This window comes from Sminthopsis crassicaudata, chromosome 2 (assembly GCF_048593235.1).
Source record: "Sminthopsis crassicaudata isolate SCR6 chromosome 2, ASM4859323v1, whole genome shotgun sequence".
Classification (NCBI taxonomy): Eukaryota; Metazoa; Chordata; class Mammalia; order Dasyuromorphia; family Dasyuridae; genus Sminthopsis; species Sminthopsis crassicaudata.
In genome coordinates, this window is record NC_133618.1 from 60678036 (window position 1) to 60693632 (window position 15597).

Consider the following 15597-nt stretch of genomic DNA (forward strand, 5'->3'; position numbering starts at 1 on the left):
TACACTCCTTGGGTCCCTCAAGTTAAATGAGCATCCCTTGTTAGGAAGTTTCATGATGTGAAATAGGGAGAGCATAAAAAAGAATGACCAGTTAAATCACACATGAAATCCTGGTAGAATGAGTAGAACACTAATTTAAAGTATATACAACTTCACCTCAACTGTCTTTTTAATTTTTAATTTTCACTCAGCATTAGATACTAATGAGATAGTATAGGCCAAGTTAACAACCAGCCCCTAAGAACAAGTATCCAGCTTAACACTATCTCCAAGTGAGCAGACTATATGACTATTTTGTCCATAGTCCGAACCACTCCCCAGGACTACTGTCAGAGTTAAGCTACCAACTTAAAACAGACTTAAAGCAAGTCACTTCCTAACTCCTCGGCCTCAGGTTATTATTTATTTGTAAAATGAAGTAGCTAAAAATTCTTATAAGTGTAGGATTTGACTTGAAGTGAGAATCAAATATGGAATTAGAAGCAGCATGCCCAGGGCTGTAGTGGAAATTGAGAAGATTTTAGCCATGACTTGGAATAAGTCATTTGATCTTTCAATAACTCCTTTGCAATCCCCTGTCATACAAGGTCCAATTCATGAAAGATCTTGTGTCAGTTCTTCCACTTCTGATAACCTAGGATTCCCAATGGTTTTAAAGATTAATAACATCTTTATGTGTCATAAATTCCACACATCTGAACAGATGAAGGATCTAGGATTTCCATAAGGGAGACTGCCAGTTTAAAAACCTGCTCCTTTTCATAAAACTGAAAAGCAAGTCCTATCTACCCAACACTCCATTTCTTCCTTCAAGTACTCTTCAGAAAGCAACAGCAAATAGAAGGCATGGTCAGAGTAACAGACTAATCCTGATAGCTGAAAGCAGGAAGAGGATGCTTCATGGAGTATTAGATCTTCTAAGTGAAAACAAGAGAAATTATGCCTACTAAAGTCTCTGCCAGAAGCTAAAATTCACTTGCACAATTATTTAAAGTGAGGGTGAATAAGATTCTACAAAGGTACCTTTATTGTCAAAAGTGCCTTTCACAAGAAAACTTAGCAAAAGTTGGATTAGATACATGCAGAGATCTATTTAAGTTTCTATACAATTTTTGAGAGTCTAAAAAATAAATAGAACATGTCATTACAAAATGTATTCACAAGTATTAACAAAATAAATATAATACTGAACAAGGGTCTTATAACTATGCTTTACAAACAGCTCAGTAATATTAACTTCCTTCATAGTGAATCATGACTTGAGAATTATCAAGTTCACAAGTATAGAAATAACCTAAATTGATCCTGTAATATTTCATTTAAGCAAAGTGACTTTTTATATACTTGATGAAGAGTTCAACAGTAGCATGGAAATACTAGTGACCCAAGAACCAAGTTTTTTACATAACTCCAAGCACTATTTAGGGTTTCAATTTTCTCAATTCAAATACTCAAAATACAAAAACACAGCTATTTGCTAAGTGAGGCTTTATTCTGACCTCAAATTGGGGTTCTTTTGTGCTTATGAAAACATACAATCTAGAACACTGTCTCTTAACTTGTATGTTCAATTTTAGCCTCTATTAGAAGTTAGCAAACCATCACTTTCCATTTCCAACAGTTCCAAATATGACAATTTTTACATCCTAACATTTAAATGCAATGGGAAGAGGGATTGGAAGGAGCTCATTCACTCCCCTTACGAAACATGTCAATTGAGTCAGAATTAAAATAAACCACTGTAACTGTGATATCATCCCTATACATCCTTGCTAAATCTTCAGGCAATGTCAACATGGCGGCAAGCCTCTCCTGGTCCATCTCCCCATATTCATTGCATCCAATGGCATGCCTAATTAGGCGAGTGGCTGCATTTTGGTCAGGGGCATGGATGCCTTGAGCTTTTCTTTGAAGTAGCAGGCTTTGCATTAGGCCCAGATTAGCTGGTTTCCCAGTCAGTTCAGGTTTCTGCCTACTGGCCTCTTGAAGGTGCTCCACCACAAGCCTAATCACATCCTCATTACCCAGCAAGTCCCACAGTCCATCAGAAGCTAAAACAAGGAATTTATCCTGGCGTCTCAATTTATGGTAAGTGATTTCTGGTTCTGCAGTCAAATAAGGCGGTGTGTGATAGTTAGGAGGCGTAAACCTATAAATATTTAAAGCCTCAGTATCAAAACCCTTCTGAAGGATACTCTGCTGCAATTCTTTACTCCATTTTAACTGGACATCGCCGAATGCTCGAGAAGGCATGAGAACACCCAATAGCCTGTCATCCATGACTACAGTCCTCTCCTCAGATTCTGGGTGTTCCTTCTTTAGCCTTAGGAGCTCAGATTTGTTCCAGGCATTATGGTCTCGAGTAAGGGGCAGACAAGACCATGCTCCATTGTCCTCCTGTACCCCAAGTATAGCACGACAGTCTCCAGTATTTGCCACATGCAAGTGAATCCCATCAACATGAGCCATACATGCTGTTGCACCAGAAAACGCAACCTGTAGGGAAAGGTTTCTTAACATTTCATCCTCCAAGGGAGCTTGGATCTCCAGAGAGATGTCAGAATCCAGTCTCTGAAAGGAATAAGCTAAAGCTTCCTTGATGCTGAGCCCCATTTCCATACGCAGATCAAGCAACTCTTGCCAATAGACCCGCAGGTGGTCAAAGTGCATGGAAGTAACTTCCTTGTAAATACTGTCACCTGGGTGCTTGTACCAGTGCAGGATGGGCAGGAGCGGTTTCATACACGCCATGGCATCCTCCATCATCTCCAGGGTTTCATGAGACATCATGGACACTGCCACGTAATAGAAGAGCCTTTCACTTACTGCCTGAGCACACGCATGGCCCCCATGCCCGTCAAAGACACCAAACATCATTCCTTTCGTTTGAAGGCAAGATGCCATACTCCGACGATCCTCCACAGGAGCGTTGGCAGCCAACTGGTTACTTTCAAACTTTAAGACTGGATTAGGAAATTTGCTCTCACATCGGAGAATTTTATGTGACAATTCACCAGCTCTCAGGATTTCACTTATCTGAGCAGGTGTGAGCTGCAAATTAAAGTCTTCTTCAGTGGATGTGTGCCTGAAAGCTTTTTGTAGAAAAAAGCCATTATTGTGTGGTCCATAATGTACTGCTGGTGATTTAAATAGTCCTCTGGAAAAAACCTTCAACTTATTGTTGTTATGGATACATCTCAAATACAAATGTCCTTTTCCTTGTAAGGTGGCAATGCTGTTTCTGGCTGAATTTAAAATCCAACAGGTCAAGGTATTAGACATTTTGAAATTAAACTGAATGGGGCTATTCCTTCAGGAGATTTTTTCAAACCTAAAAAAGAGAAAAGTTTAAAAAAGGCTTCATTCTTGAACCATGAATGTATTGAAACTATTTCACTGTCCTTAAGATTCTAATTTTTAAAATTATTAAAATTTGAAACAGACTGGTTTTGGATTTGGAATCACAAAAGCAGGATTCCTAACTGTTTCATAATTTGTAAGTTTCACAACTGAGTGTAATCCTGGTGCAGGTAGGAGGTAGTGAATAAACAGTGAGCTCTGGAGTCAGAAGGATAGTCACTAGCTGTGAGACTCTGGGCAAGTCACTTTACCTTGTTGGCGACAGTTTCCTCAACTGCCATATGAGCTGGGAAAGGAAACCGCAAACCATGCTAATATCCATCCCTGCCAAGAAAATCCCAGCGGGGCCTGCACAGGCCAGGTGCAAAGAACAAGGGGCAGGCTCCCTAACTGCCCCGGCCACACCCAGGTCCAGGCAAAGGGGCCAGGCTCCCCAGGCTCGAGGTTGTAGATTGGAGCCGGGGCTGCAAGGCTCTGGGCCTCGGAACGGTGGGGAGGACACTGGCCTCCAGGTTGCTCAAAGGTTACTTATAAACCAAGGTGAGAAGAGTGGGATTAGGTTTCTCACAGGCTTTCAGCCAGAGGCAAAGAAACTAGTAGCTGGTGGGGTTAGGGGTCACGGGTGATCAGGGAAGACCTAGGATAAGGTGCTGTAGGGGGGAAAGACGGGGATATCTAAGCTCCAGGTGAATTACTGACTGCCTGGCCGGGCCGGATCTTGTGCAACCGCGGGGCAGGTCGGACCCAGAGGCCTCAGTTTCCCCAGCTAAGGAACAGCAGGGGCACCCCGGCGCCCTACCACACAGGGCCCGAAGCTACATAGGGTGGCCCCCCGAGCCTCAGGGAGTGGGGGACTGGAGCGTCCAAGCCCCGCCCCCCGCCCGGCGCGTGCAGCCCCGGGCTCCGCTGCAGCTGCAGCCCCGCACGGCGCAGCCCAGGAGGGAGCCCGCAGGTAACCTGGGTCCCAGCGCTGCGGCGGCGAGCGATTCCATCAATGGCTCCCCCGGCGACCCCGCGCCCTCACCCGGCCCCCGGCCCCCGGCCCCTGCTCTCAACCTCCTGCCTCCTGCTCCCCCCACCGCGCTCACCTTACAGGAACTACCGCAGCCGAGTTCTGGAGCCGCAGTCACTGAGCCGCCCACGAGCGCGCCAGCCGCCGGGTCTCTAGGCTTTTTTCAGCAAGGACTGCCCCGAATACCTCCCGGCTCCGGGTAAGAAAAAGAAGGCGGGAGGCCACTCCCACCTCCAGGCTTTCACGCCCCTTATTGGTCGAACGGGAGCGGCCCCGCCGCTGACGGCTAGGGGCGGGGCCCAATGGGAAGGGCCGCAGAGGGTGGCCGGAGCCTTCGTCCCCTCGCCTCACCTCTCTCACCCAGCCCTGCCCTGCGGGGGCGGGGCGGGGGCGCGGCCATTAACCCATCCTCGCCCGGCTGATTCCTGGGACCTGGAATTTTGCGTTGAGCTGGGAGGGTGCTTAGAAATGAAAAAGAAGGTCCGAGTACGTCAGAGCCCACCTAGATCAACTGGGAGGGGGAGGGGCGCCGCGTTAGAGGTGGCAGTGACCTCACGGTGACCCCGATCTTCAGATAGTGTTGGCCATGCCGAATCCGGGCCAGCAGTGACCTTAGACCAGAGTATTAGAGCCGAAAGTGACCACAGAGATTGTCAGGACATAAAATATTCACTCTATCAATGACCTGAGACTGTAGGATATCTGGACATACAAAGTTAGAGCTAGGAGAAAACTTTTTTTTAAGCTTTTTATTTTCAAAACATACATTTTTCTACACAGACCCTTGCAAAACCTTGTGTGCCATATTTTCTCTCCCTCCCACTCCCTTTCCTACACGGCAAGCAATCCAATATATGTTAGAAATATTTAAAATATGTTAATTCCAATATATGTATACATATTTATGCAATTATCATGCTGTACGAGAAAAATCAGATCAAAAAGGAAAAAATGAGAAAGAAAAAAATGCAAGCAAAAAACAACAAAAAGTGAGAATGCCATGTTGTGGTCTATACTCAGTTCCCACAGGCCTCTCTCTGGGTGCAGATGGTGCTTTTCTTTCTTTTTTTTTTTTCAGATAACTCCTTTCATCACAAGGTCATTAGAAATGGCCTCTGTCATCTCCTTGTTGAAGAGAGCCAGGTCCATCAGGATTGATCATCGTACATAATCTTCTTGTTTCTGTGTACAATGATCTGGTCTTGCTCATTTCACTCAGCATCAGTTCATGTAAGTCTCTCCAGGCTTTTCTGAAATCATCCCATTGGTCATTTCTTACATGTTATGTGCAGGCTAGCTCCCTGAAGCGCTCAGAATCAGCCAGAGTCAGGGTAAGCAAAAGAAAGTCCTTGCCCCATGTTGGGTGCCAAAATGTAAAGTGTTCTGTTGTTTCTAGAGGGAGTCTTGCACATGTCATTGCACCCTTTTCTTAGGAGAAAACCTTGAGGTCATTTAATTCAGGAGTCAAATCAACATCCTGGCCCTCTGGAGCACGCAGCCCAAACATTAAAATGTAATTGGAAAATGTTTGACAAACTCCATAAAAATACAAAGCCATGTAGATAATGTTAATTTGTGGTCTTTGTGCAACCACTCATGGCACTTTTACTTGGCATGGGAGGAAAAAGTGAGACTGGTCACTTTGCACAGCCCACCCTCACTGAAACCAATTCACTTGGCAAGTGTTGGCAAGACCTCCCTGAAGTCATGGGTCTCTTGGGGAAGAACAAACAACAACCTTTTCCCTACTGGGGACTCAAAGGAAATTTTTCAGTTGAGTGTAAGTGCCTGCACTTGCTCGGCTCCCCCCCCCTTCCTCCTCCCCATCTCTTTTTCTCTCTGTCTCTCTTTCTGTCTCTGTCTCTGTCTCTCTCTCCCTCCTTTTTCTTTCTTTCTTCTTTCCCTTCCATTCTTTCTGTACACAGGATCTCATACCTTCACCTGTGGGTGCTCTGACCAAAGAAATATATATATATATATATATATATATATATATATATATATATATATAGAGTGTTGACTCTATCAAACTGAGATCCGTTAAAGAACTTAGCTTTAAAAAAGATCAAGTCTCTTACAGCATTCAAGGCCATCTCCAACCATCTGGACTTTTTTCTTCCCACTGGACCCAGATGACTGTGAAGGAGAAAGTAAGGCAGGTGACCTTGCACAACCTTCCCTCACTTAAATGCAGCTCCTTTGCTTGTCATGGCACTACTTCCCTGATGAGAAAGAAGAACAAACAATGTCCAAGTTCTCCATGAACCCAACCAAAGCTTGCCAAAGAAGTAGCCATTCTGGTAGTATTCTGTCTTTTAGAGCTATTCCTTTCTGCTATGTAAATAGCGTCATGTTTAAAGTCTCAACCAGCTTCTCAATCCCAATTCCAGACCTCTGTAGTGCTGCCCCAGCACAGAGACTTGATGCAATCTCTTGCTTTGGGATAAAATGAAATTACTTTGGAGCTTGAGTTGATACCCAAAGTACCTTTTTTTAGGCTTTCACAGTTATAGATACCTAATTATGCATCACAGTAGTTTTATTGCACATAGAAAAAAGAAATTCAGCATAATTTGTTCATCCAAAGAAAATCTGATGGAGGAATGTGGATTTTTAAATCTCATAAGAATATAAATTGCCATTGATAATTATCTTCCTTTAATTTTTGTCATTCCTACTTAGCTCCCTCTCCAAACTTCCTGGCTGATGGAAACATTTCCCAAAAACACATAGCAAAAGTTCACAAAGAATCCTGGGGAAGGGGCTTCTGTTTTCTTTCCTCAATCCCTTGTCATATTGTGAACTAGATTCATTAGCAGCTTTTGGCTATTGCTAATTTGGGGTAAACAGATTGCAGCATCCCCAGTCTGCAACCTTGTGCTCAAACTTGATATTTTATGTTTCTGGATCCCATGGAAATCAGACTGGCAAGAGAGAAACACTAAATATAGCCATCATCCTTTTTATCTTGCACTCCTCATCACAAAGGAGCTCAGCATGACCCAGGGGTTTAGAACAAGCCTATTTTACTCACAGAGTCAATCAGCACTCAATAAATGCTTTTTTACTTTTTTACTTTTTTACTAAAAAAGATCTCATAGTTGCACTTGCAACTCTCTTCTTCCAATCATTACAGCCTTATAGGATCTTCATAGAGGAAGTATCCCTGAGTAGGGTAACTTTCCCTTTCCCCACTTTTCAACTCCTTTTTTGGTTATTGTCTTCCCTGGATAGAGTGTAAACTCTTTGATTGTCTTTCTTTTTCCTCATATTTTTATCAACATTATTTAGTACTGTGCCTAAAAGTACATATTGTTCAGTCATTTTGATGAGGAGTAAACTGAGGTCTAAACCGAGATGGGTCAGTTCCTTTCTCTCTCTCCTTCCTTCCCCAAAGTAACCAAGGGCAGGTTTGGCAGCAAATGAATTTGCTACTTAATGCTGTATGGAAACATAGTCTTTATTGATTAGAATGGAAACACCTGAGACCCGGTGGGCAAAATGGCTGCATGGTACAAGGCCAGTTTTGCAAAGAATAGATTTTTGAGGACTCTGTTTTATACAAGATCACAATCATTCTGATGCAGTGATGTAAGGAGCTTCCAGAGAGTGATGTAAATAAGATAAGGATTCTCTTGTTATCTTTTGGGGACAGAAGAAGTCTCTTCCAGAAAAGGAATTTCCTGATGGCATTTGGTCTATCTGAGCAGATTAGAATGGGGGCTGTGAAACCCCGGCCAGCTCAGATAGCCCAAACTAGTTTGACGTTTGACCAGATCTTGTATCAAAGGTCCAAGTCCCAAAAGAAGTTGGAGATCAAACAAGGAATATCAAGGGGCTACCGCCCTCAACAATTTCAGTAACGTCCAGTCCTAACTGTGAGGGATAGAAAATCCTATCCAAAAATGACTACTCAGAGATCACTCATAGAAAAGCAGAATTATTTATTAGAATCTCGAGAAGCAGACATCCTGGTCTGTGAGCCAGATTCACAGCAGGAGAGGGCCACTCCCTTGAAGATGCTCACGACTTTTATACATTTCAGACAAAGAACCTTCAAAATCCCACTCTCCATAGGTTGTGATTGGTCATATTTGGTCAGTGGAATGCAGCTGGCAATGTGATTTATAGCTTCTTCGGCCACATATAGGTTAATCCCTATTTGGGCAAAGGAATGCAGCCTAGGCCTTCACATGACTAGGGCCTATAGGCCTGATTTTACGTTAGCTAGCAGTCTCTGATCAATATGTGCTTAATCTGTAAGTTCTTCACCATACCTTACTCCACACATAACTGATCGTTTTAAGGTTTTCTTGCCGATACTGGAGTGATTTGCCATTTCCTTCCCCAGCTCATTTTACAGAGGAGGAACAAATCAACGTGCTCAGGATCACATGGTAGTGAATGTCTGAAGCTAGATTTGAACTCAGGCCTCCATGACTATCCAGTGTACTACTTAGCTGCCCTTCCAGCATATAGTAAGCACTTTTGTCTACCCTGACTGCCAATAACTGCCAAGCAGAATCCTTGCCAAGTTACACTCATATACCTCAAACCTCCAGAAACGAGGTCATTACTTTCACTCTTCCTCTCCTATATTCTGTTGTTAAGTCATTTCAGGTTCTTCAATGACCCAATTTGGTGTTTTCTTGGCAGAGATACTACAGTGGTTTGCCATTTTCTTTCCAGCTCATTTTACAGACATGAAAACTGAGGCAAACAGGGTTAAGTGACTTGTCTGGAGTCACAGAGCTAGCAAAGTGTTTGAGGCAAAATTTGAACCCAGGGAGCTAAGTCTTTCTGACTTCTAGCCAACTATTCTATCCACTGTACTACCCACCTGCCCTATACTCTACTACTTTCAATTTCCTTTCCAAAACAGTTGGTTATATGGGGGCTGTTGCAGTTATCAAGTAGTTAATAATATATTTGTATCTTATCTTATTAAATTAGAAGTTCTCAAACACAGGAAATATCTTATCTAACTAATTCCCCATAATCCAGTTTTAAATTCTTTGCCTGCTTTAGTATCTGGTTGTTGAACATAGAATTGGGGAATTGCTTCTGAATCCCCCCTTCTTATGAAGGCAGGCAGCTCCCAATCAGTTAAAATATAGCAAAAGCAGAAACTCCAGCTCTTCCAACCAACTTTCTCTGAACTGAACCATTCCTAACCTCTCTGGGCCTCCTTTTTTCCCCTTAAAAATTAGCCTTTTTAATCTTTCTTACTACCATAGCTTGAGGGGATATGCTTCATCCTCTAGTATGGTATCCTCTAGTATGGTTGCTCCTAAGGAATCTGAGATGTAGAATAGAGGAGATATCTAGATCTGGAGTGTGAGGTTCTGGATACAAACCAGCTAATCAGATTTGACTTTCAACAAATCACTTCCTTTGTGTTTGTTTAACCTGGAGAGGGAAGAATGGGAAAATCAAACATCAACATTGCCTTCCCATATTGGAGGACTTTCTGGTGGAAGATGAATTAGATTTGTTCTCCTTTGCTTTAGGGCAGAAGTTTCAGAGAAAATAAAAAGTCCTGACAGAGCTATACAGAATTGGAATAGACTCTCTAGGAAGGTAATAGCTCACTACAGAATTTTAGCAATAGCAAAGACCTCAGAAGCCAATTCATATTACCTCTATTATATACCTGACCAGTCATTCAACCTTTATTTACAAACTTCAAGTGAAAAGAAGCTTACTAAAATGGAGGTATCAAACTCTCAACCCTTGAAACTCCCAAGTATAACCTGAAACACATTAAAATGGAATTGGAAAATGTTTAAAAAAATAAATAAAAATCCAGTCCAATATAGATAATGTTAAGTTGTCTTCTGCGTCAATATGCAACAGCAAGAATTAAATTCTCTTTGATTTGATGCTGCATTATCTCCCAAAACAGTTCATTCTTATTTAGGATGATTCTAAGTTTCCTTTCATCAAGCCTAATTTATATTCTTTTTGCAAGCTCTACCAGTTGTTCTTAGTTCTGGATTCTGAGGGTCAGACCAAGGAAGTCTAATTCTTGTACATGATAACCCTTCAAAATCTTCAGAATCATGTTGTTTATACCATTTAATGTAAATGAAAAAAAAGGTTAAACAACATAAAGTCAAGGACAGCTCCCTAGAATACTCCACTAAAGACCCCTTCCATCTCTTATGAATGGTCTTTGGATATGGTGATTCAAGGATGAGTGTAACCACATCATAATCTGAGCAGCTCTGTCTCTGTCTCTTTCTCCTTCCCTCTTTTGTTTCCTTTATCCTTTCCCTCTCCATTCCCCTATTCCTTTTCCTTTTGTCCCTATCTTCAGTATCTAGTGTCCTATCTATGCTTTGGTCTCTTTTTAGAAGGAGAAAAGGGGGGACTGAAGCAGGAATATGCTGTAAGCAGCCCAAACCGTTTTAAGTATAAGCATTTACACTTTTAAAATGAGCAAACTATGTGTTTAACCAATATTAGATTGCTTGCTATCTGGAGAAGGAGGGAAGGAAGGGAGAAAAATTTTGAACACAAGGTTTTGCAAGGGTGAATGTAGAAAACTATTTTTGCATGTATTTTGAAAATAAAAACACTCATATGAAAGAGTGTTCCAAATCACTATTGATCAGAGAAATGCAAATTAAGACAACTCTGAGATATCATTACACACCTGTCAGATTGGCTAAGATGACAGGAACAAATAACGATGAATGTTGGAGGGGATGTGGGAAAACTGGGACACTGATGTATTGTTGGTGGAGTTGTGAAAGAATCCAACCATTCTGGAATTATGCCCAAAAAGTTATCAAAATGTGCATACCCTTTGACCCAGCCGTACTACTACTGGGCTTATATCCCAAGGAAATACTAAAAAAGGGAAAGGGACCTGTATGTGCCAAAATGTTTGTGGCAGCCCTTTTCATAGTGGCTAGAAACTGGAAAATGAATGGATGTCCATCAATTGGAGAATGGTTGGGTAAATTATGGTATATGAATGTTATGGAATATTATTGTTCTGTAAGAAATGACCAACAGGAGGAATACAGAGAGGCTTGGAGAGACTTACATCAACTGATGCTGAGTGAAACAAGCAGAACTAGGGGATCATTATACACTTCAACAATCATACTGTATGAGGATGTATTCTGATGGAAATGGAGATCTTCAACATAGAGAAGAGCTAATCCAATTCCAATTGATCAATGATGGACAGAATCAGCTACATCCAGAAAAGGAACACTGGGAAATGAGTGTAAACTGTGAGCATTGTTTTTTTGTTTTGTTTTGTTTTTCTTCCCAGATTATTTTTACCTTCTGAATACAATTCTTCCTTTGCAACAACAACAACAACAAAATTCGGTTCTGCACATACATATTGTACCTAGGATATACTATAAGATATTTAATATGTATGGGAATGCCTGCCATCTAGGGGAGAGGGTGGAGGGAAGGAGGGGTAAAACTCGGAACAGAAGGAAATACAAAGGATAATGTTGTATAAAAAAAAAAAAAAATTACCTATGCATATGTACTGTCAAAGAAAATGTTATAATTATAAAAATTAATAAAAAATAAAATAAAATAAAATAAAAAAAGGGGGGGGGGAAAGCTATTATTAAGAATGTAAAAATAAATTAGCAAACCAGGACTTGGTTTATTGTTCTGCTGATTGTTTCAAAGTGATGGGAAAATGTTAATTATTCAGATTGAACTCAAAAGTGTGTCCTGGGCACACATTTTTTCCCCACCAGAAAGCTGGTTGTTAAACTTATCAATACACTCTTGGGTTGAGACCTATGTTTCCCAGGCTATAGATTTTATGAAGGGAATTGCTGCAATGCCTCAGGAAGGTTCAGAGAGATTTTGTATTAGGATGATTGTTGCTATCTACCCTTAAAAAGTCTGTGGACAAAAGTCAAAGCCTCTAGAGAAACCATAACAAATGAGAGTAAAATTAAGTTCCTGACTTTCTGCCTTCATTCCTCTCAAGGACCCAATTTATGCCCCAGCCTCCCTGATCCTGTTTTTATCTTGGTTTAGTGCAATGGACTGAACACTTCTATTTTAGTAAAATCACTAAATTAGAAGCCCAAGCTATTTTAGAGGCATGATGATGAATCAGAAACCCACAAACAAGGGGACACTGCAGGCTGTTTTCTGAATGACCTCAAATGGCATAGTGAAGGTATAATAATGACTCTCAGAAGTCAACCTGCCTATTGAATTGACCTGGAGTTTAGATAGAAGCAGAGGGCAGGAATAGAAGATTTTTCTGAACACCTCCTATATTCTTTGTTGTGCAAAGGGGCCTGGTTGAACCCAAATCTGTTTGGATGGTGAAATAACTTCAGACCCCAAATTTATCCATAATCCTAATACTATCTCTGGCATCTAAGTGATAGAGGATAGAGCACTAAGTAAGTTAAGAATCAGGAAGACTCACCTTCTTGAGTTCAAAACACACATGAGATCCTGATCAGTCACTAATCCTGTTAGGCTCAATTCCTTATCTATAAAATGAACTAGATAAGGAAAGAGTAAACCACTCCACTATCTAAGCTCAAAATGAGGTCCTGAAGAGTTGGGCACATTTGAAACAACTCAACCACCGCATAGTAGAAGAAAGAAACAGGTATATGAGAGGACTATTTCCCAAAAAGGGAATCTCCAATAATTTTCCATCACAATTAAATCTCTTCTTGAGTCCTAACCTGTGAATGTTGGAACACTACTGTGTCAACAAGCTGTCCTGGTTTTATCCTTCCCTTGTTGCTCCTGCTTTAAGTTCTAGTCCCCGAATCTCTAGGCTTTTTCTAATCTGAGTCAAAATGAATATATTTATTAAAAGTTTGTAAAACACTATACTAAAAGCTAGAGTCACCATAACAAAGACCTGTGGCTTTAGGCATTTATAAACCTGATGCTTTTGAAACCCCCTAAAAATAACTTAAATCTGTTAGTTAGAAGAGGTAAGAGTAAACATTCTCTGAAATCCCTTCTGGCTCCAAATATTCCTTATTCCTATATTCTAAAGTCTTTTCCAAATCTGATATTTTATGCTTCTATGTTCCAACATTCTGTGTTCTAAGGTCCCTTTCAGCTTTAATGCTCAAGGTTCTAAGTGACAGCAAGTCCTTTCTTTGAAATCTTTTTTAGAGGACTCCATCTAACTGACTCAAGCTGAATCTTAACTGAGATTGCAAAGGAGGACAAAATGACTTTAACTGGGTCATTTCCAGTCCAAGAAAAGTAAGACTTATCCACAGGCAAGACACAAAGCTGTTGGAATTAAGTACAGACTGGACTAACTTTCTGGGACTGAAGGATGCCTCAACTCCAGTGTTATGTGATTAACCTTCAGGTTGTCCTCGAGATTGAGATTTTTAAATACTCAATTACACACAACCACACACTTTGACCATTTTCAGGAATCTTCACCAATGAGTCAGAATTTTTAAAGTCATTTTTTCCAATTTCAAATCATCAGATTTCACACCAAAACTAAAAATGATTTTTTTTTTTCCTGAGGCAATTGGGCGAATTGCCCAATTGCCCGATCCAAGGACCTCACTAAGCCATCCAATGGGTAGTAGCGGTGTGTACAAAGGGCAGGAACTTATTCAACGCAAGCTTATGACCCGCACTTACTGGGAATTCCTCGTTCTTGGGGAATAATTAGCAATCCCCGATCCCTATCACAAATGGGGTTCAGTGGGTTACCCGCGCCTGCTGGCGTAGGGTAGGCACACGCTGAGCCAGTCGGTGTAGCACGCCTGCAGCCCTGGACATCTAAGGGCATCCCAGACCTGTTATTGCTCAATCTCGGGGCTGAACGCCACTTGTCCCTCTAAGAAGTTGGGACGCTGACCACTCAGGGGTCGTGTAACTAATTAGCATGCCATATTTGAACTCAGATCCTCCTGACTTGAGGGCTGGTGCTACTAAAAATGATTCTAGGAGACTTTGATATGTGCAGGAAGACTGAAAGGCATAAATAAAATATCATTCAAAAAAAAAAAGAAGTTTTGACAGCCAAGAAGTGTTTGAAAATGGATATATTCTACATCTTTCAGATATATTTTCACTCCTAAAGAAATAAGATGTTTTAAAAGGATCTCTATTGTATTTCAATTGTTCTCATTGCATTAGAAACCCAGGAAAAATTACATTCAAATTCAGCCTTGGAAATTTAACTTATGTGAACCTGGGCAAGTCATTGTAACCTCTGTTTCCCTCAGTTTTCTTAACTATAGAATGGGGGTCTTCTATTGAGGGACCCTCCCCAACCCACATTTCAAAAGATTTCTTTAACAAATTAAAAGAGTGGGAAATGATGAGGTCCTGAATGGTGGGTTTCCTGGACAGAGAGAGACTGAAGTATTGATAAAATTATTCCCTGGGGCAGATAGGGAGAAGATTCTGATAATCAATTCAATTCCATGATTCACTCTCTGTGGAAGTAATCCAGTCAGAAATCCAAGTTATGTCAAATCCTGGGGCTAAATTTTCCCAATAAATCTACCAATGGCCCATGTCATTTTAACTGTCCTCCTTGGGGTTAGTCTACCACAGCACTCTACCTCATTGTATCTTTCTCATTATCCTTCCCCAACTTCATTTTCTATTGGGTATTTGTGAGTTCCACTAAGGAACTTGTCTTTTTTTTTTTTTTTTTTTAATAAAAGTTTTTATTTTTAGAATATATACATAGATAATTTTCTGTATTCACCCTACAAAATCCTGTGTTCTATTTTTTTCCCTCCATTCTCCCCATCCCTCCCCAAGTCCACAAGTGACCCAATATGTGTTAAACATGTAAATATGTATAAGCAATGCGTAAATATACACATTTCTACAAATATCATGCTGTACAGGAAAAATCAGATAAAAAAAAAATGAGAAAGAAAACAAAATGAAAGCAAACAACAACAAAAAGAGTGAAAATACTATGTTGTGGTCTACATTCAGTTCCCACTGTCCTCTCTCTGGGTGCAGTTAGCTTTCTTCATCACAAGACCATTAGAACTGGTCTGAATCACCTCATTGATGAGAGTCATGTCTATCAGAATTGATCATCATATAATCTTGCTGTTGCCTTGTATAACGATCTCCTGGTTCTGCTCATTTCACATAAGTCTCTCCAGGACTCTCTGAAATCATCCTGCTGATCATTTCTTACAGAACAATAATATTTCATAACATTCATATATTATAACTTGTTCAGCCATTCTCCAACT

At 40.9% G+C, this 15597-nt stretch overlaps 1 protein-coding gene across 1 annotated transcript; it reads right to left on the reverse strand.

The window, feature by feature from the left end:
• Window positions 1-1000: 1000 nt before the first annotated feature.
• On the reverse strand, window positions 1001-4566 carry PDP2 (pyruvate dehydrogenase phosphatase catalytic subunit 2). The gene is made up of 2 exons (XM_074286530.1): window positions 4449-4566; window positions 1001-3331 (listed from the first exon to the last, which is right to left on the reverse strand). Exon 2 carries the CDS (start codon window positions 3280-3282, stop codon window positions 1687-1689), a length of 1596 nt encoding a protein of 531 aa, XP_074142631.1. The 5' UTR covers window positions 3283-3331; window positions 4449-4566; the 3' UTR covers window positions 1001-1686.
• Between the last annotated feature and the right edge of the window lie 11031 nt (window positions 4567-15597).